A 22211-nucleotide genomic window follows, 5' to 3' on the forward strand; every position below is an offset into this window, starting at 1 on the left:
GGGATGGGGATGAAGGCAACACGTTTCATGTGGGCCCGTTAGATCCGCGCGCACGCGCGCACGCGAGTGTGTGTGTGTGTGTGTGTGTGTGTGTGTGTGTGTGTGCGTGCGCGCGTGTGCGCTCTTTCGGGTGCCAGGCTGGGCTGGTGGTACAGCCCTTTGGGTCCCTGAGGGACCGTGGCGGGTCAGCACCTCTGAGTACACAGCACTGGCGGGGAGGAGAGGGGATCGGTGCAGTTGTCCGCAGTGGCGGGAGCGCGGGCGGGCGGCGGCGCCCGCGCTCTCCCCCGGGGCCGTGGCTGCAGGAGGTGGGGGTTGCGGCGGCCGCTCGGGGCGGCGCTATGCGGGCGGGCGGGCGTCGCTGGGCCCGCCCCGCGGCATCCCTGGCCAGACTTCCTCCTGCCGCAGGCGGCCAGCCCAGCTGGAGGAAGCAGCAGCGGTGGCCACGATGAGCGCGGGCGACGCGGTGTGCACCGGCTGGCTCGTCAAGTCGCCCCCTGAGAGGAAGCTGCAGCGCTACGTGAGTAGAGAGGCCGCCGCACCCGTGGCCTTCGTGGCCTCGCGTCCCTGGCCACGGGGCGGGTGCGCCGTGGCGTCGGGAGCGCCGGGGGCTCTGGGCGCCAAACGCCGCCGCTCCCAGCACCGGGCTGCAGGCGAGGCCGCTGGACGGAAAGCGGAATCGCACGTCGAGGCGGCGTGGGCGCCGTGCCCCGCGGCGGCCCGGGCCTCGGGCGTTTGCCCGCTGCGCTCAGCGCTCCCACTCCGCCGCGGACCGTGCCGGGGGCAGAGGGAGGGGAGTCGGGCTGACACCCCTGGCGCGGCTCCGGGCGCTGGAGCAGCCAGGGAAACATCTCGAAAGACTGCCGGGGTCTCGAACCAGGGAGTGGACCTGAACCGCGTTGCGCCCCGAGGGGGCCGGGCAGGGGCCGGGAGGAAACCTGCGCGGGGCGAGCAGGCCGGGAGGCTCCTGCGCTCCCCTAGGACAGAAAGGAATGCTCTCGTACAGCTGCGCTCCGACGCCCCTGTCCCCACTCCTCCACTCAATGCGTTCCTCATCTTGTAGCTTCTCCGCTTCTGCTTTATGCTGACACCGCGCTCTGCGAGCCCAGCACGAAGCACCGACTGTTACAATGCACAAAAAAGGGACACTTGGAAGAGCACATCGCCCGACACAGCCAATGACATGTGTCAATGCGCTCCACACAGCTCCAAAGTTCATGGTCTCCTCCCGATCACATCCGAATAAAAGCATTCGACATAGAGACCTGATTGCTACTAAGCATTCTGCAGCCATTAGGAAGAACCACTTCAGTCCCCCGAGACTTGCATATAAATAGATATTAGGGCTTTTTTGCTTCCCCCCCCCTCTTTTAAGGCTGAGAATAGCTTGATGAATCCATCTTGTTCATGGTTCCTAATTTCTCCGCAACTCCAGTGCGTATCTGCACATAACAGACGTGGCCCACCCCAAATACGAGTCAACCGGGTGCTCTCCCCTCCAGCTTTCAAACTGCTTGTCTCTGGTTCAGCCAAATGTCACCAGCATTTTTCTTACTACATTTCAGATCACATATTGTGTGCACGTTGTGGAGGTGGGATTCTAGAAAGACTTAGTGATACTTCACAATTTGTGACAAGAGCTCTTCAAGAGCGTGGCCACATTCCCTACTCTGGCCTAGACACTGCCTTATTCTTAGAGGGCATTGGACACAGGTTTTTGTTGTTTGGACTCTGGAACAAAATTTTAGAAGAATGTTATTCTACTTAGCACATCGTTATCAAAGATACATAAATGCAGCCAGATGCCTATGGCTCATACCTATAATCCTAGCTACTTAAGATGCTCAGATCTGAAGATCATGATTTGAACCAGCCCTGGCAGGAAAGTCCATAAGACTCTTATCTCCAAGTAACCACACACACACACACACACACACACACACACACACACACACACACACACACACACACACACACACACACACACACACACAACCCAGAAACGGAGCTGTGGCCCAAGTAGAGCAATAGCCTTGAGCAATAAAATTTAAGCCCTAAATTTAAGCCTTAGGAACATCATGTACTCATGCACGCATACACACACACACACACACACACACACACACACAGATGCATAAATGCAAACATGTCTCTAAATGGCAGTTTCCAGCAGAATGTATAGTTGATTTTTTCCCAGTCCAGTTTGTATCTTGTCCTCAGAAAAATGGTTTAAAATGTTTATGCTCATAAAGTTGAGAGAGTCTAGATGTGCACATACACTGTCATATGTGCTTCATTAATTCGAGGATGGAACAGGGCTATGGCACCATTGGAAATCATACAGCCAAAAGAAATGGAGAACCCACAGGCCACTTATCAACATTCCAGGACATAAGCCTCAACATTTGAAGTCCACAATTGGAACTCTTTCCAAGAACAGTCAGAGTCTTTTAAAAAGCCTTTCCCTTCTTTTTCCCCATCCCTGAAACATACCTCAAAAAGAAGTATTTCCTTTCATCACTGAGGTCTGCAGAAAAGCTTTTTGCCTTTAGATGGCGATCATGTGTCACTTTTATAGGGTCTACCCAGGCAGTTCTTCACAGCTCCTTTAATTCAATTCCTATCACTAGTTTCTCCCTTCTGCCCTTAACAACTCCCTGTGTTCTGAGCTGGGAAAACAGAAAAAAGACTTGATTCAGTTCTCAAGAAGTCCATGGTCTAACGTGTTTAATACAATAATATGACAAAGCTATTTAATGATACTACGAGAACAATAACTCAGTTCTTTGTGTTGGCAGGCCATCAATGTTTGCTATCACAAATAGCTCAGTGTACTTAAAACTTTTTAGTACATTGTATTTTACTTGATTCCATGACACGAGACAAGGCACTCAGAAATTTACTTTTTATCAACTTTCTTTTTTCAAAATGGGTGATTATTTTCTTTTCTATTGTTTGTATCTCAGTAATAAAGAATTCCTGATGTAAATTTTTAAGCACTGTAGCAATGAATAAAATGAAAAGTTCCCTCACATCTTACCCTCCCTTGAAACCCCCTCTTATTCCCTAGGTATAACAGCTGCTATATGGTATAATTCTAGACATTTTCCCACAAAATAGTTTTTAGCAGATTGTATTATGCTAATTGTCATACACTTTGCTTTCTTTTCACAACTCTGGACATATTTCCACATGAGTACATATACATTTACTTCAGTAGAAGAGTCTAGAGAACTCTATACTTAATAAATATGGTAAATTGATTTTTTACGATGTTGCAAAAATAAATCAATGGAGCAAAGACAGTTTGCCCAATAATGGCGTAAGAATAAATGGAATCTGTACTCAAAAAAAAAAAAATGAACCGTGATACAAATTTTACAACTTAAGAGAAATTAACCCATGGGTGGAAGCTGCTCATGGATGTAACCCTAGCTACTCAGGAAGCTGGGATGTGACTTTCACAGTTTAAAGCCAGGCCAGGCAGAAAACTCTGAGACTCCAATTAACCACTAAAGAGCCAGAAGTGGAGCTGTGGCCTTGAGAGAAAAAAACAACAATAAACAGACACAACATCCAGACCTGCACAAAGAATGTATTATAGATCTAAATAACTTTCTGTACGTCTATAATGATGTCTCTTCTTTATTAAGCTATTTCTGTGGTGCCAAACTGATTTACTGTGTGTGCATGCATGCAGGTGTGTGTGTGTGTACTGGGACTTGAACTCAGGACCTCTAACTCTTGCTTGGCTATTTCATTCAAGGCTGGTGCTCTACCTCTTGAGCCACACCTCCACTTCATGGATTCACTATTTTTTTTTTTTGGTTCTGGGCCTTGAACTCAGGGCATAAGCGCTGTCCCTTAGCTCTTCAGCTCAAGGCTAGTGCTCTACCACTTGAGCCACAGCGCCACTTCCGGTTTTCTGGTGGTTCACTGTAGATCAAAGTCTTATGGACTTTTCTGGCCAGGCTGTCTTTGAACCGCGATCCTCAGATCTCAGCCTGCTGAGTAGCTAAGATTACAGGCGTGAGCCACCAGCACCTGGCTATGGATTCACTTTTCAATGTTGAACCAGCCTTGATCTCCTAGGATATACTTCACTTGGATGTGATTTATTTAAAAAAAAACACTGCTTAATATTGCTTATAATTGTATCATAATTTAGTACTTGTTGTTAAACATTTATTTAGCTTACTTATGTTTTTCTCACTTCTAAAGAATGCTACAGTGACCCTAATAAAATAATACTTATATGTGCCAGGTGTCACGCTAAGTCTTACCTGTATTAACTCAGTTTTTGCATAAAATTTTGAAGATTTTCTACTTTAGATATTTTTCCTAAAATGTTTTACAGTTTCATATTTTGTATTTATGTCTTCCCGAACTTTTCCTTAGATTTGGGGAAATTTCTACTATAATTGCATTTTCCCAGAGGTATTGAAAACTATGGCTATTCATGCTTAATTTTTTCCCTTTATTGCCATCTAAATGTAATACTTTCTCAACTTTGTCTTCAATCCCTGGTTCTTTCTTTGGTTTAATCTATTGATGATGCTTTCTATTCATTATTTTTTAATTTACTGAACTGCATATCTTTAAGATTTCCGTTTTTTCAGAGTCTCTGTCACTCTATTGAATTTCTCACTTGAACTGATCGTTGTGATTTGTTCCACCTGTTTGAGATTACCTTTGTCAAGTAGCTGTACAAAAGGGCTACAATTCAACACATCCATTTATTTGTACAATGCATTTTGACCAGACTCACTCCTTCCATCATTTTCCCCTCCTTTTAATTTCTTAATCATTTCAAAAATCAATCCCTAAAGTTCTTTATCTGGCATTTCAACTGTTTCAGTATTTTAAGATTTGGTTATTTAATAGTAACTAACAGGTTGGGCACCAGTGGCTCACACCTGTAATCCGAATCACTCAGGAGGCTGAGAGCTGAGGATCGCAGTTCAATGCCAGCCTGGCCAGTCCATTAGATTCTTATCTGAGTAGAAAAAGCCCGAAGTGGCACTGTGGCTCAAGAGGTAGAGTGCTAGCTTTGAGCAAAAGAAGCTCAGGGACAGTGCCCAGGCCCTGAGTTCAAGCCCCAGGAAGGCACACACACACACACACACACACACACACACACAAAGTAACTAACATTTAGAAGAGTCATGTTCCCTTTCTTTTTTAAAAAATCTATCTTATGTTCTATATTGTTATTGGCACATCGTTTGGGATGGATATGTCTTTTTGGGTGTCTCTGCAAAACAGCCTTCTCCTGAGAGCCCTCTCAGAGAAGAGAAACAATCATAACAGCAACAGCACCAAGAAAGACATAAAAATACAATGAAAAAGCCAAGCGCTTGGGCTGGGAAGGTGGCTCAGTGGTAGAGCGCTTGCCTTGCATGCCTGAGGCCCTGGGTTCAATTCCCCAGCACCACATAAGCAAAAAGAAAAAAGCCGGAAGTGGAGCTATGGCTCAAGTGGTAGAGCGCTAGCCTTGAGCTGAAGAGCTGAGGGACAGCGCCCAGGCCCAGAGTTCAGGCCCCACGACCGGACCCCAAAAAAAAAAAAAAAAAAGCCAAGCGCTGCTGACTCACACCTGTAATCCTAGCTACTCAGGAGTCTGAGATCTGAGGATTGGGGTTCAAAGCCAGCCTGGGCAGGAAAGTTGAGACTCTTATTATCTCCAGTGAACCACCATGAAACCGGAAGTGGTGCTGTAGCTCAAGTGGTAGAGCACTGGCCTTGAGCTGAAGAGCTGAGGGACAGTGCCCAGGCCCCACGACCAACAAAAAATAACTAAATTATATATATAATTATATATTACATACAATATATATATATAACTATATATATTATATAATATAGAATAAGCTATAAAGTTAACCTTTAAGAAGAGTTGGAAACATGGCTCAAGTGGTCAAGCAGCCTAGTATGTGGGAAGCCATGAGTTCAAACCCTCTCAAAATAACTTATGTTAAAAATTAAAAAATACTGTGCTTACTGAGGTCAATACCCAGCACTACAAGAAAGTTAATAGAGGCAAAATTAAACATTATTAAAGAATGAAATAAATAGTCAGGGAAAGGGTAAAAAGGAAAAAGCAAGGTTAAAGAAAAAAATGAGAATGAACAGGAGGGAGGGGAAGAGAAAAGAACGAGATAAATGAGGGAGGAGAAGAGAAAAGAACAAGAGATAAATGAGGGGAAGAAAACAAGAGATAAAAACATGGGTACAAGATAAAAACAATACATAAATTAGATAAAAGTAGACAGAGGAATAAAACAAGCGGATGATAAAAACAAACAATCTACTGATAACTTGAACATTTTCTTCTCCAACTAAATATTGTATCTACTCTGATGTATCATGGCGCAAACAAAGCACAGTTAGTGCTTAGTCTTTTACATTTAGTAAATGAAACCGTTAAACATCAATTACATTGGAAAAGGTTGCTGGCTTGTGTTCTGAAATAAAATTAGTACTGCATTTGAAAAAATATAAGCTTAATAAATGAAATTTTGAAATACTAGGACTACTAAAAAAGAAGAAGGCATAGAAAAGAAAGAAAGAAAATGAAGAGCAAGAATTGAAGATTGGGGCTGGGAATGGGCTTAGTGATAGAGTGCTTGCCTTGCATGCATCAAGCCTGAGTTCGATTCCTCAGAACCACATACACAGAAAAAGCTGAAGTTGGGGCTGGGAAGGTGGCTCAGTGGTAGAGCACTTGCCTTGCATGCATGAGGCCCTGGGTTCAATTCCTCAGCACCACATAAGCAGAGAAAGCTGGAAGTGGCGCTGTGGCTCAAGTGGTAGAGCGCTAGCCTTGAGCTGAAGAGCTGAGGGACAGCGCCCAGGCCCAGAGTTCAGGCCCCGTGACCAGACCCCCCCCCCAAAAAAAAAGAAAAAGAAAAAGAAAAAGCTGGAAGTGGCTCTGCGGCTCAAGTGGTAGAGCACTAGCCTTGAGCCAAAGAAGGTCAGGGACAGTGCCCAGGCCTTGAGTTCAAGCCCCAAGACTGACAAAAAATAATTTAAGATTGAAGAGGCTTCTCTTTTGGTGGGCAGTGGCTCATTGCTGGAGTATATTGTAGTTTGCTCCTATTTTGTGTACTGGGAGTCACTTCTGGCACCACCAAGCTTCTGCACTAGAGGGGAAAATAGATGGAACTGACCACTTGGGATGCCCATCTCGGTGCTTTTGGAGCATATTCAGAAGTCAAACACCACGAGCCACTCGGCCTGAGCTTCTTGACACATCAGTCTCTCAATGGGTCCACATCCAGCCCTCTCTCTTTCCATGATTGCCTCTTCTGGCTGTCTTCCTCCAAGACTGTGACAGACTGTCCCAAGCTCCATGACATGTAAATTCTTCCTTGTTTGGGGGTCCCCAGAGCTCAGTCTCAAACAATAGGCCTTCTCTCAAGATGGCACCTGGCCTTAACATTCCTGAGTTGTGGGAATGATGAAATGGATTTCTTGTCCAATCCTAGTCTACAGCAGGAGTCCCTGTCACACCAAGTCCTCAAACTGGGGTTTAAGGTCTGCTAGAAGTATGGGTATCTCAAACAGCTAGGACTGCCAGTGTGTTGTCACCAGCTGCCTGGCTTGTCTTGTGACTAGCTTCATCCCTTCTCCTAAGCCGGAATTGGCGCTGTGGGCTGTTTGCTACTTTTCTCTGCATAGCTTTTTTGTTTCTGCATTTGTTTCAGTTGTGTTATCTTGGTTGATTTCTAATGTTCTTTCTTTCCTCCCTCCTCAGAGTATACTCTGTTCTTTTTTCCCCTGATTCTTTTTGTTTACAGAGCCACATGGAGGTGACTTCTAATCTGCAATCTTCTCATAGAGATCTTTCCTAACTTTTAGGGGTACCTAGTACCCTTCCTATTGATATCCTAGCACTAGAAGGCAAATGGTGATAGAGGCTATGGTATAACTACTTAGGACCTCTGGAGAAGAAATAGAATGTGAAGCCTGACCTTTCTTATTTTCTAATATAGACATTTAGTGCTATAAAATTCCTCCTGAGATAGCTTTAGTGGCAGTCCACAAATTCCAATATGTTATGCTTATAAGTATATTGTTTAGGCTGGGTGCCAGTGACTCACACCTGTAATCCTAGCTACTCAGGAGGCTGAGATCTGAGGATCACGGGTCAAAGCCAGACCCCACAGGAAAGTAAGTCCATGAGACTCTTATCTCCAGTTAAGTACCTGAAAACCAGAAGTGGCGCTGTGGCTCAAGTGTACAGCACTCACCTTGAACTGAAGAGCTCAGGAAACAGCACCAGGCCCAGAGTTCAAGCCCAACGACTGACAAAAAGTATATTGTTTAATATTAGTAGGTTTACGTATTTTTCTGCTTTGTAATTCTAATTTAATTTAATTGCTATAGTATAACACATATTATTTGATTCTGGGACTGAATCTGATTCCCTTATTGGTTGTCACTACTATATATTAAATAGTAGAACATGTTTCAACAAATTAAAAAAGGTTTAAACTAAATAAGATGTGTTCCAGTGGACTTTCTCAGATTGAGCTTTCACCTCATTAATTTCCTCTTCAGCTGTAAACATTTGTTCAGTCTACTAATCGGCAGTTTTTTTTCAAATTTCTAAGAATTGACATTTTTTTTCACATCAGCTTTCCCACTTTGTCTGTATATCTACTATTCTGTGAAAATATTTCCATCTTATGTACTAGCTACTGGCTTCCTGTTTCTCATCTATAATACATGCTTAGAAAAATAGGTTTCTAGAAAGTGGGAAAGCAAATGCAAAAGTCCTGAGGCAGAAAAAGTATTTTTTACCATATTCTAGGAAGAACTTTTTGAATTTGATTTTGTATTCTTTTTTATTGTTATTGTAAAGGTGATATACAGAAGGGTTACAGTTACATAAGTCAGGTAATAAGTACATTTCTTTTGGACAATGTCACCCTGATTTTGTATTCTTTAAACACGTGATGATTCTTGATTTTCTACTCATATTTGTATTTGATGGTCTTGATCAGGGTCTTGATCAAGAGTCTTGATCCATAGTGGCCAATGAGGGTTGAATTTTGCCTCAGGAAGTTTGGCCATATTTGGCAAAAAAGGTAAAATTACAAAGCATTTACATTTTCATGCCAAATAGTAAATTCAGAGGATTCAGCCTCAGTCCAAAGTGTCATGTGCAAGAAATTATGTTTTATATTGATCTGTGGATTTCTGCATCTTATGAGAAACCTAATAAGTAATATTTGTTTGAATTACAGGAGCCTATTTTTGGTTATAGTGAAGTTTCAGAAAGGTCAGGGACCTGGGTTGGATAAAGTGATGGATCCTCTTTACATGGGATCACCCGCTAGGCCAGCTCTCCTCCATAGGTCTCATTTACTCTGATATGAGCTTGGCTTTGTCTATAATTCACATCTCTTGGGTGTTTTGTGATCTTAGCCTTAGCTATCTGATGAACTTGGAAAACTTAACATTGTATTTTGTTTAGCTTTTCTTTTCAGGTAGGCGGGAATTTCTTTGTAACTTTTTATATCTTCGGTATTTCCAGCCTCCTGCTACTGTAATAAAATACTGTGATGAAAATCTTCATACATTGGATCTTTGTGATTAATGTGCAATGATGGTTGTAAAAAAAATCATAGAAGTAGAATTTCTAGACAAAGTGCATTTAAATGTGAAATGTCAAGAGAGGTCAAATCCCCTTAAGCAACAATGTCAATTTTCACCTTTATAAACAGTCCATAAAAGTATTTCTTGCCTGTTACCCCTTCAAATATACTGTATTGTCACTATTTTAACTTTTGAAAAGTTGATAGGTAATAAATGGTATCCTGTTTTAAATTTCTATATGAACAAGAGAGGGCATCTTTTTATATATAAAATCAACCTAATTCTTACATCCTTCCTTGGGCCTGTTTGGGGAAATTTTATTGATTTTATCAATTCTTATTTGATGTATGTACCAGTGCTAAAGGCTTGAACTCTCAACCTCATGCTCTCATTTGGCTTTTTCTCTCTCAAGGCTGGTGTTTTACCCTTAAGCCACACCTCCATTTCCTTTCGATCAACTGTTATACTTTTGTTCAGATTTAAAATTGCTGTTTGATAGATAATACACTCATATTTCCAAAATTCTTTTTTATTTTTTGGGTCCGGTTGTGGGGCCTGAACTGTGGGCCTGGGCGCTGTCCCTCAGCTCTTCAGCTCAAGGCGAGCACTCTACCGCTTGAACCACAGCACCGCTTCTGGTTTTCTAGTGCTTTATTGGAGATAAGAGTCTCATGGACTTTCCTTGCCCGGGCTGGCTTTGAACCGTGATCCTCAGATCTCAGCCTCCTCAGTGGCTAGGATTACAGGAGTGAGCCACCAGCGCCCGACATTTCCAAAATTCTTAAACATCATTCACCTTTCAGCCATCAAGAAAATATAGTATTAGTTTTCCATCATCCTTTTCCATCTCTTTATAGATATAAATATAAAAACATATATATAGTTCCTTATTCTTCCTTTTCTTACACAAAATATAGCTTACTGTATAAATCCTACATACCTTCATCTGTTCCTTTAAAAATCTATCACAGAATCATTTCCTTGTCATTGACTAAAGATCATTTTTTGACAGTTGTATAATTTGTGTTGTGTGGCTATGCTGCCGTTTATTCAGCTGGTTCTTACTTTGGACCTGGACAGTTTCTATATTGTATATTCATTTCTACATTGTATATTCATTGTGTCTGTCTCTAAATATGTGTGTAGTATTTTCTATTCTACACCCTGAAATATTTTTGATGTGATATATGAGAAGTGGTATTTCTGTGTAGTTTTGATGTCGTTCTTTTAGTCAGACAGAGGTTGAATATTCCTTTTATGTTTATTTACTGTAACCAGTTGTACTCTTCCTGTATTGTTTGTCTTTTTTGTCTCAATTCTGGAAAAAAGAATTGACTGTCCCAGTTGGTCATTTGTATTTTGACTTTACTGGAGGAGGATGGGGAGGAGGAGGAGGAGTTATGTGTGAATGTGTGCCTAAAATGTAGAGGTTATCAATATTTATTTTGTAGCTTCTAGATTTTAAGTCATGTTAGGAAGTCCTTTTCTACTGTACAGTTATAAGGGAAATGGCCTATGCTTTTTTAATGCTTGTATTTTACTGTTTTCCTTAAATCCATGATCCATTTGGAGTTTTTCCTGTTGCATATATAAAGGGTGGATCCAGTTTGGTTTTTTCCAAATGCCTATGCAATTAAAAAGTTCACTTTCATAAGTTTCTTTCATATTTTTGTTTCTTATTAAATTTATGCTTAGATTTTTTTTCAGTTTTGTTGTTTGTAATTAGACCTTTACTCCCTTATATCTACTAATTGGTTGTTGTTTGAATATATAAGGCTATTGGTTGCATCTTCACACAGTTCCTTAGAAAATAGCTCTTACACCAAAGTTTGTCAAAAACTGTTGGGATATCAGGGCAGAAAAAAAGGACAAAAGGAAATATAATTTAAAAAAAAAAAAAAACAGTGTTACTGAGTTGGCCCTGGCTTAACAAAAAACACAGACAGATCCCATATGGCATGAAGACATATCTGAATCTAGAAGTTGCATAAAATTTTGATTGTTCTATTGGGATACACCTGGGTGCACTCGCTACTGTAGCTTCTACAGTGGCATATGTGATAGAGGCCAGCATTCCAGATTGTCAAATGCGATTTCTACAAATTAATAGTTTATCCCCTTACCTTGTAAGTAACACAGTTGATTATTTGGAGTTTCCTTGATACACAATCATATCATTTGAAATAAAACTACTTTCATCACCCCCCCAATTTTATATGTTTTGCATTTTTGTATTGGTTAACATCGCAGTGCAAAACAGTAAAATCAATATTTTGACCTTGACTACTATAGGCATGCCATCAATGCTTCCCTACCAAGAGCTAAGAGAAGATATATTATTTCATATTTGTGAAGCATTTTACTGATTTCTGTTAATGTTTTTTAAATGAAAATTATTTGATCTTATTAGTTTTTCAGCATCTCTAGATATGATAATCTGTGATGTGTGTGTGTGTGTGTGTGTGTGTGTGTGTGTGTGTGTGTGTGTGAGTGTGTGAGTGTGTGTGTGAGTACTGGGGCTTGAACTTGCTAGACAGGTTCTCTACCATTGAGCTATACCCACATCCTATTTTTTAAATTGAATCTAGTAAGCAGTGAATTCTATTAAGAGTATATTATTGAACCACCTTTACATTCCTGAATTAAACCCTACTTTGACTATAATTGTGTTGTTGCATTATTCATTCTAACACTTCATATTGGATTCTTGTATCAACACTCATAAATGAGACTGGTGGTTGGCTTCATTTTATATAAACCTTTCACAAATTTTGACACCAATGTTAATACTTAGTTCATATAAAATATGGCAAAATTGCCATATTCTAGAATATTTTAAGCAGACATAATTTTTAAGTTTAGCACAGTGTTCTCTTCTAAGAACATGTTGGTACTTCTTTTTGATGTGTTCTTAACATTTTTTTATTTTTTAAATTGTTATTATAAAGATGGTGTGCAGAGGGGTTAGTTACATAAGTCAGATAGTGAGTATACTTCTTTTGGACCATGTTACCCTTCCCTCACTCTATCCCAGATTTTCCCTCCTATCCCTTTCAACAGTGAATAGTACTGCTGCATTTGTTCACCCTTTGTTCTTCTATTTCTGTGCCTCCCCTTACACTTGCAAAGACATACAAACAAACAATCAGGACAAAACTCAAGTCACTTTCGTTTAATTATGTTTTTCTGAAAAAGTATATTATCCTAGTTCTTAGTTTGTGTATGTATAGTTTTACAAAATGATTCCTATAATTTTTACTTGGTTTTACTTTTTCCAGAGGAATTTCTTCCTTGTCATTGTGATTTTGTGCTCTCTCTTCCCCATTCCAAAGTGGTTACTGGTGGTTTTTCTATTTTATTAAGTTTTAATTTTTAAGCAACAGATTTTTATTAACTTGTTCTATTTTTAAGTGTTTGAACTCTTTAACTTCTCCTATTCTGTTTATTTCTTTCTTCTTTGATGTCTTTTAAAGATGAGGAGATTTGGACTGACCGCATACTCCATATAGATATTGAATTAGTCAGAGTTTTAATTTTCGAGCAAGCTGACCGTGACCGGTTTAAGGAGTAAAGATGCTTATCAAAATGATATTGAGTTGCTCATAGAAATATTAACAGGGCTGGAGAACCAGCTTTGAGGTTAAACAGCCAGGAAAAAACACCCCAAACCACAAGTCAGAACTAGTGCTGGTGAGAAATCTACTACCACTACTTGTTCCTTCCCTCCAGTGTGAAAAGGAGTGGGGCTTGAGAAGACTGATTCCTTGGTAGTACGGCAATTTGGGCAGTTGGGAAATTAGAGTATTCACAATCATTCAAATACCCCTAAAGCTACCTACTCCGATTGTCAGGGCCCCAAGCCTCTCAAGGATGCACTCAATTTCCTCTATAAGATATGATGCAATAATTTGATCACTTGCAGTATTAGACTCTGAGGTTAGACTTGGAGGCTATGTCAGCCTGTGACTGTAAGATAGAAGGTGCTTTTAGACCTGTCATAGAAAGTCCAGTGTTTTGATGATGCTTTGAACTTAGGGTTTTTGTTTGTTTGTTTTTAGTTAGTCATCTTTTGTCTTTGGAAACAAATGGCTGCCTCAGGGTCTCCCAAAATGCCCTTTAGTCTCTCTTATCCTATGATAGTGACACTGAGATCACACTTAAAAATCCGTTATCTTCATTTAGGACATTATTTCAGGTAAGTAGATGATTAGTCAGTTACACAGCTAAAAACTTGTGGAATCTACAGAAGCAAGATTGAGGTTTCATTGTCAGAGACTGGACCCTAGTTGCAAGGGAACCTGCAAATGAAGGTATTCATCATTTCCTCCTTCTACTAGTGGAATTTGTTGCCTTCCCTCCCCCCCCCCCAGAAACTTACTAGGTGAGAAATTCCTCAAATAAAGAAAAAAGTGCAGGTGTCCTTTTATTTTCTGTCTTAGCCCAGGGTATTAACGTAGATGCAACAAAAAGGAAATTATGAGAATGATTTAGAGAAACAATAGGACTTGATTGCTCAATCATAACATATGTGAGAAAGGCAGAGTTTGAATTTAGCACGACTGGGGACATTGAAAAGTGGGGTTAGCCCAAGACAAATTTACAACACCAATGCAGGCCACATTTTCAACCAGCCATTTGTTGTCTGGACACTTCCAGTGCAGGAAAAAGGTTAAGTAATGGTGCTTCCCAAAAAATTGTGTGATAGCTCTGATTGTGAGAAATTGGTCCTATAAGGAGGTAATACAGAACATGTTTAATTATTTGTCAATTTGAAAGCAATAATTCACTCTAAATTGACAGATTATTCCTTAGGATGGAACACGCTTCTGAGTTCTCTCATTCACCTGCCGTTCTCCTCTGAACTGAATAAACTGTCCCAGACTTAAACTGTCCGGCGCTAAGAGATCAGGACAATCACTCCTCGTGTGGACTCTGCTTCTGAGAAGGCAGCTGGAGATTGCATTAGCTTTGTTCTGGCAGCCACACCGTCCCGTTGACTCACGCTGAGCTTCCTGTTGAGTGAACTTAGTTTTCCTCTGTGCTTTTGCTAAGCTATCTATTCTCCAGTTTACTCTTGTGCTTATTGGTCTTTTATTTAAGCAAGGAAACAATAACCTTATGTTACTACTGTTAAAAAAATCCATAGTTTTGCAATTGTTTTTTTTTTCCTCACCAGTTGACCCAGGTCTTTTTGAACAGTTATTATGTTACAGATACTGTCCTTGTTTCATCAGTAAGATTGCTATATATGCAGACCAGGTACACTGAATTTGAAGTAACTGAAGAACATGCAGCAATAATTTGGGTAAATTTCTCTGCAGAAGAACATGGAGCCCCAAATGTCATTGGAGCACAAATAGTTGATATCATGGGAGTGGTTGAGATTATCCAAGGACATGGAGCACAAGATAAGTCAAATACAGGCAAACAGCTGTTTCATTATTGTAAAAAAGCTGAATTGGAGAAACTCACTTGGATCTGAAGCCAGAATGGGGCTTCCTACCCTTTCTGATGGAGCAGTTTACCCACTTTAGCTGATTACCCACCCTGGGAAGAAATGAATGGTGAGGATGATGAGAAGAGTGAGAGTGAGAGTGGTAGAGATGATGAAAGTCAAAGAGAACAAAAGCAAAAGCGGAAAGAGGCATTTTATCCATTGTAACTGTAGAGCTGGTGACCCAGATGACCAGAAGCTGGCCTGGTAGGGAAAGAAGTTCTGCTTAATGATGAGCAGAAATTGAAAAACACAGTTTGCACACAAATAGCTGCATCATCAGGGCCTCAGCCATGTATTTTAGATGAGTTCTGCTGAGCGGTGTTTGTGAGATTGAGGATTGAGTCTTAATAGGAAAAACCTGAAAAGTGTCTCCACAGTTCTCACAACCAAAGCGCCCACAAGTTTGGAACCCAGAGCACGCACGCAGATGTGAAGCAGTGGCCCCATCCCTCTGAATGCCAGTGTTTTTGGAAGCAAACTCTCTGAAACACATAAGTAGTCAATAAAGTTGATCGGCTATGAGTTCACTGGTAGTACTATGGAAAGATAGTGGACTTGTGCTCCTTTCCCCTGACCTTTGTTGGGCTTTCACTTCCATCTATTGTCACCGTTTGAGGATTGCTCTTGGTTTGCTAAGACCTTGCACTTATACTCCACAGAGCTAAAAGTGCCTGGGAAGTATTTTTTTGCATACCCCACCTTTTAGTTCAAGGAGGGAATGGAGACTATTGCAACAGTAGTGGCCTTAGCTAGAGCCCAGAAAGTAAGAGTTGAAGTAGATGAAGTGAGAGAGGAGATAGAAGTAGGAAGGGGCACTTGTGCTGGACCTCAAAGGCTAAATAAGGTCATTAGCTTTTCCTTTGATAGGATGAACAAAGTGGAGGGTTTATAGCAAAGAAATGATGTGATTTCATGCAAATGATAACAACGTGGAAGCTTCATTGATGGCTGTGGTGGTACAGTAAAGGATGGCGATGCTTCCTGTCAGGGAGTGGGGAGATCCAGGAGCATTCTGGAAAGATATGAATGGTGTGTACCTGCCTTTTTGTTTTTTTGAAAATTTTCTTTTGTTTGCGAGTTACCAGGTTTTTGTTTGTGGAGTGAGTGCCAGTCCTAGGACTTGAACTCAGGGCCTGGGCACTGTCCTTAAGCTTTTTTGCTCAAGGCTACTGCTCTACCACTTGAAACACTTGGACTTTCCTGCCCAAGCTTGCCTCAAACTGTGAATCTCAAATCTCAGCCTCCTGAGTAGCCAGGATTACAGGCATGAGCCATTGGTGCCCAGCAGAGGAATTACCAGTTTTACTCTTCTTTTCACTCACACATAAATAGGATTAAAAAAACAACAACATGGAACTAAGAAAAATCATTACAGATGAGAGCACTGTGATTTCTAAGGTCTACCTTGGAAATAGATACAGAAATAAATATAGATTCTAAGGTAGACCTTAGAAACAGGATCTGGATGTGGTGGCATGATCCAGGCCTGCCCTTACTCAAATGTGACACCCTACTCAGAAAGTAACTAAAACAAAAAAGGGGGAATGTGAATCAAGTGGTAGAGTGTAGAGTGCTGAGTATATACAAGGTGTGAGTTCGAAACCCCAGTACTATAAAACAAACAAACAAACAAACATGCTCTTCCACTTCCATCACACTTCCAGCCCCCTTTTTTCACTGATTATTTTCAAGTTAGGGTCTCGCTTTATGCCTCAGCTGACCTGGATTGCAGTCTTCTCAGGAGGTGATGGGCATGTGCCACTGTATCCAGCCACTGCACTTCTTCTGTAACTGGCATAGCAGGCACATGCCACCATGCCCAGCCATTGGTTGGAATCTCAAAAGCTTCTTTTACCTAGAAGTTCTCAAACTTCAATCTCCTTATCTCTACCTCCTAAGTAGCTAGGATTATAAACCTGAGCCATCACACCCAGCCTATGAGGTCATTTATATTTACCATAGTGTTTCATATGTTTTTTAATGTGTTTTTAATCAATAACTATAGAGATCTCTACATAGTTTTCATCCTAGCTTTGGCTCTCTAACTATATAAATATGTTTGTTTTTTAAAGCAAATCTGTTCCTTTGTAGTTTTTGTGATTTATTTGAAATCTCAAAATTATGTTCATGTAATAATTAAACAGAAAAGATGAAAAGAAAATATTTTCATAATCTTAGAGTAAGGAACACTGCCAAACTTGTGGGAGTTCCTCCCCTCCCCTGCTTCAGTGAGGCGGGGTTGACCTGAAGCATGCTGGGAAGGCCGGGCTTGGGTGGCTCCATTTCTGCTGTCTATAGCTAAGGGCGGGTGTTGGAGTGGAAACAGGGATCAAAGTTGGTTTCCTTCCCTTGTGTAGCACCCCCTCTGTTTACTTGTCTGTCTCCCTCTCTAAGCTGTCAGCCTGTGAGCACAGGGGTTGTGGTAGACTTGCACAGTGCCATCATTTCCCAAGGACCTGGAGTGGGCAACATCAAAGTCAGGGTTTCTTTCCTTGTGGGGTGTGCCTGGTGGCTTGAAAGCACACTGTCTTCCTGCCAAGTAGAGCCTCATAAGAACATCTCCCTGACTCGCAGAGTGGGTGGGCAAAACACATCCTCCCTCCTAGGCTCTGAATCTCCCTCCATTACAACAGCTATCATGATGTACTGGGATTATTTGTTTGACTGGCTCATATGTATAGCTCCAAAGCTTTTCACTGGAGACGTTCTAGCCAAGTAATTCAGCTCATTTTGTCTTCTCTGCAGATAAGAATTTTATCTTGCTTCATGCAAAAAATTAAGTTCTTGTTATTACTTACTAAAAGGCTGCAGCAGCAAAATGACTGCAAGACTGCTTAACTGCAAGACTGCTTAACTGTCCCTTCAAATGCCTCTTCCGTAGTTATTTCAGTTCATCATCACCAGATCATGACTTCCTATTTCACAACAGGCGAGTCTGTTATGCTGTGGCTTCCAGTGACAAAAGAAGGAGTATTTTGGCATTTGGGACTATGAGAACTGTGTAATTACAAATTAAATTGGTGTTTAAATAGTAATTTAATCCCACCCAAATTTTCAGACTGAGTATCTAATATCATTTTCTCAAAGAAGTTATACTTCAAAATATTAGCCCCCAAATATTATCCTTATCAAAATTATTAAGGAAATACAAAAAAGATGAACATTATTATCAGATAATAATCTTCAAGTCAGCTACCTAATTCTGAAGGCTTATATATTGGAGCTATTTTGAACTTTGAAAAGTACATAACTCCCATGCTTTTGGCAGAGAAAATGCAAATATTTTCAATTAGTTCCATGAAGTTACTATCATTTTAACACCATTTGGCAAAGAGATTACAGTACAGAACAAAAATGACTATAGATCACTCTCACTTAATATAGATATGAGAAATCAGTTCCAGATGTGTTTGATTTAAGTGTAAAGAAAATTAAATAATGTGCTCTTTAAAAAAACATTTTTTTTTGGTTGTCGTGGGGCTTGAACTCGGCTTGGGCGCTGTCCCTGCGCTCTTCAGCTCAAGGAGAGCATTCTACCACTTGAGCCACAGTGCCACTTCTGGTTTTCTAGTGGTTTATTGGAGATGAGTCTCACAGACTTTCCTGCCCGGGCTGGCTTTGAACTGTGATCCTCAGATCTCAGCCTTCTGAGTAGCTAGGATTACAGGCATGAGCCACTGGTACCCAACTTAATAATGTGCTCTTTAAAAGAGAATGTTGTTGAATGTCAGTCGGAACTTGGTGTGGGAAAAACCCTTTCTAAAGAAAGAGACTGGGATTTGTTATATGAAAAACGTGTTTATTCACTGATTCATTCAATCCTTCAGCACGTATCTCCTATATGCTGAGTGCTTTTTTAGCTTATGTTATAAACTTATACACTGGTTGCTCTTCAGGCCATATGATATAACTTAGAAGATATATGTACCTGATAAGGTGTGAAAATGTTTCATCAACTAGTTTAGCTCTATGAATTATCATTACCAATTATTAGAAAAAGGATAAATACCAGAATTGAAAAGTGAGCAAAGTACACAGTAATTTCCAGAGTTTACAAAAGCACACGACACATAGAAATTAGTGCCCAACCTCATTAGACACCAGACAAATACAAATCTAGACAAGCTACTCTTTTGTTTGGCCTATGTGACTGCTACAACTTAAAAAAGAGGTTTCTGCAAAAGAAGCCCAAAGTAATAGAGATTTCTGAGTATATGTTGGCATAACTCTCCTTTATGAACTCGCCAAAAGAAATGAAAAGAATCCAAAATCAAGAAAGGAAATCTAACCAACTCATGGGAAGTCTCTGTATTAGGTTAGTTCATCTCATCTTCTAGTATCTGGATATTAGTGGTCAGGGAGATGGCCTCTGAGATCTTAGCTTCATGCTAAGACAGGAACTTAAGCAAGCACACACTGTGTTAACCTGGGCACAGAGTTTTCAATTGATTAATGGATATTTTTAATTATGGTAAAATATACATACATATTGGTCATTGTAATCATTTCTCAGTAGTACTTCAGTGGCATCAGTTACCTTTACAATACTGTGTAGCCATCACTGCTACTTCTGCCTAACATTCTAGTGAGCTAACCTCTGACATCACTTCCTCTGTATGATACTTGCTTTGAATACTTATGCAGACTTGATTACCTCTTCTTGTGTTTCCATCACACTTTAGATTCTTAACCTATTTCAGAATTTACTCAAGTTCAAAGTAACTAATTATTTTCCAGTTGGTTTTAGCTCATTGTTCCAATCCATTCTTTGCCATCCTGATGCCAGTGCCTAGTAGATCCGTGACCCAGGTTTGTAACACCTGCAAATTTGTTAGGCTGCTCTTAATGACCTGTAAGATCTTGCCACACAAGGGAAAATGAGAAACTCACCAGGATATTCACTGGCACTTTAGTTGGCAATATCTGAGGAAGGTCACGCTGGTGTCATGTCGTGTGGCTATGCTTGAACACAGCCCTCTTGACTCTCTTTATCTCTGCTAAACATTTCTCCTCAGAATTTCTCTTCCCAAGGTCCATCACATTGCAGAGATAGAGGACTTTTCTGTCTCTGTTGACAAGCTATGGAAGTAGATCCTGTGGGCCAGGTCATCTCTCGCACAATCACAGGAAGTTATTCCATGCCTGGGACAAATCCCAACTCTATCTGATAGGGAGCAGAAGGTTGCAGGCCATCAGGCTGAAGGGTCACCAGAAATCCCAGGGCTCCCGGCACAGAGCCATGACAGAAAGGAGCAATGTAACCTGCTCCTGGAAATTCCCACACCCCTACCCTTGTGTCCCATGGCCTTTGTGGTCCCCCTTGGCAAGGAAGTTGAGTAAACCTCAGCAGAAAATAGAAGATTGACCAAAATTCTGTTTTTTTTCAATGATTTTAACCTCTTGCAATTCATAAATATACCCCAAACTTCCTGAATGCATTCAAGGTGCAACCACTGGAAAGAGAATGGGACCTTGGCTTAGAGGAGCAGGTCTTGGGAAGTTATTGAAAACCTCCAAGTTGTTGCCAAATGCTTTCTTTCATTTCATGTTCTGGGACCACATCCAAAATTCTTGGAGACCTTACAAATGGCAGTCAGTAATTGAGTAGTTAGGCTTCCTAAACACTAACCAGCATTTTACTAAGTGTATGTCATTAGCGACACAAGAACAAGAGAAACACACTAGAGAAAACTTGTTCATAGTCAGAGGAATAAGGATGAGGAAGAATATAAAAGGAAACAAAAAGTCTGTAAATCAGACAAGAGCAAGTCTTATTCCTCTTTCCTTTTCCCCTCTGTGTAATCTGGAGTTCAAAGAATACTTGAATGTAAAGGACAGAAATATTCCATTTGGGGGTACAGAACTAAATATGTGAAAAACAGCTTTACAGTTTCATGTGGTGGAGCAGTGTTTTGCTGAAAGTCCCTCACATGTGACTTTGAAGGTAACTTGCTCTAGCACTCCATTTTCCTCCAAACACTTCCAGGGAAGCTGCAGGGTGAATGAGAGCAATAAGCTTGAAAACGGATCGAAGCTATCTTGAATGGAATGTACTTTTTGGGCTGCATCTCCTGCTTTCTCTCTTTAGTCTAAATTCATTAGAGATAATGTTCTTGAACACTGCAAACGGGGATCTACACAACTTGGATTTAGCTTTACTGGTACTTAGCAAGAGACGTCATTTGCCTGGGTACAGCATATTTTTCTAGAAAATTAAGGTAGTAGCTGTCTTGATAACTTCACTAGGTTATCAATGTAAGTTAATACCCTTGGAAGAGAAACAAAGGCCACCAGTGAATATTCATTCGCCTTGTTCCATGCAAAGGACTGAGTTACTATTAAATGATAATATTATTACCAATTGAAAACCACAAGTCTGTGATTCAACCTAGACCTCTCCTCTCTAAGTTTATGACCTAGTCCCATCAGTTTTATCCTGAGTGTGTCTTCTGTCATCTGAAAACTGCCACATCTCTATTTTCACCCTCTTGTCACTCTAAAGCTCCTGGTAGTTATTAAGTCATCCATGTATTATGCTTGGCCAGCACTTGCCTTACATTAGCATTGCAATTGCACATATCCCAGGGATTGGCCCACAGTACTCATTCCATAAACACCTTTTCATTGGAGCATTGGGCCCATACCTATTTAAAGTAATTGTAGGTACTTTTGGAGTAAAATTAAAAAATTGTATTTTATGCCTTTTACTTTTCTCACCTTTACTTTTTTCTGTACTTGAAATTTTTCTTTTAGATTAGGTATCCACTTTTTATAAACCTATTATTTTGAAATCATTAAATTCAAAGGAAGTTATACAGAAATATCCAGTGTCACTATAGCTGCATGTATTTCTGTGTGTGCAAGTGGAAGCCTCTGCAATCTCATCATTTGTGTAGATTCATGTCACTACCACTGAAGCCATTATACAGAACTGTACATTCACAAGAAATCCCTCACATTGCCCTTCTCTAACCAAACCCATTTCAGTCAATCATTTGGTCAGCTGCAATGAGTTGAGCATGTATTATATGTTAAGACTGTTAAAAAATATCAAAGGAAGCCAGGCACCAATGGCTCCTGCTTGTAATCCTAGCTACTCAGGAGGCTGAGA

General features: G+C 40.6%; 1 protein-coding gene across 3 annotated transcripts in view; it reads left to right on the forward strand.

Annotated features, from left to right (window-relative positions):
* The first annotated feature begins 443 nt into the window (after positions 1-443).
* The window catches only part of Gab3 (GRB2 associated binding protein 3), a 64993-nt gene continuing 43225 nt past the window's right edge, over positions 444-22211 (forward strand). For all 3 annotated transcript variants that reach the window (XM_070039456.1, XM_070039454.1, XM_070039455.1), the window contains exon 1: positions 444-520. In XM_070039456.1, the coding sequence (XP_069895557.1) occupies positions 449-520 (72 nt within the window). In that variant the 5' untranslated portion in view covers positions 444-448. The remainder of the gene's footprint in view (positions 521-22211) is intronic.

The sequence above is a fragment of the Dipodomys merriami genome, unplaced genomic scaffold (assembly GCF_024711535.1).
Source record: "Dipodomys merriami isolate MVZ:Mamm:240054 unplaced genomic scaffold, mDipMer1.0.p SCAF_3, whole genome shotgun sequence".
In the NCBI taxonomy this organism is placed as follows: Eukaryota; Metazoa; Chordata; class Mammalia; order Rodentia; family Heteromyidae; genus Dipodomys; species Dipodomys merriami.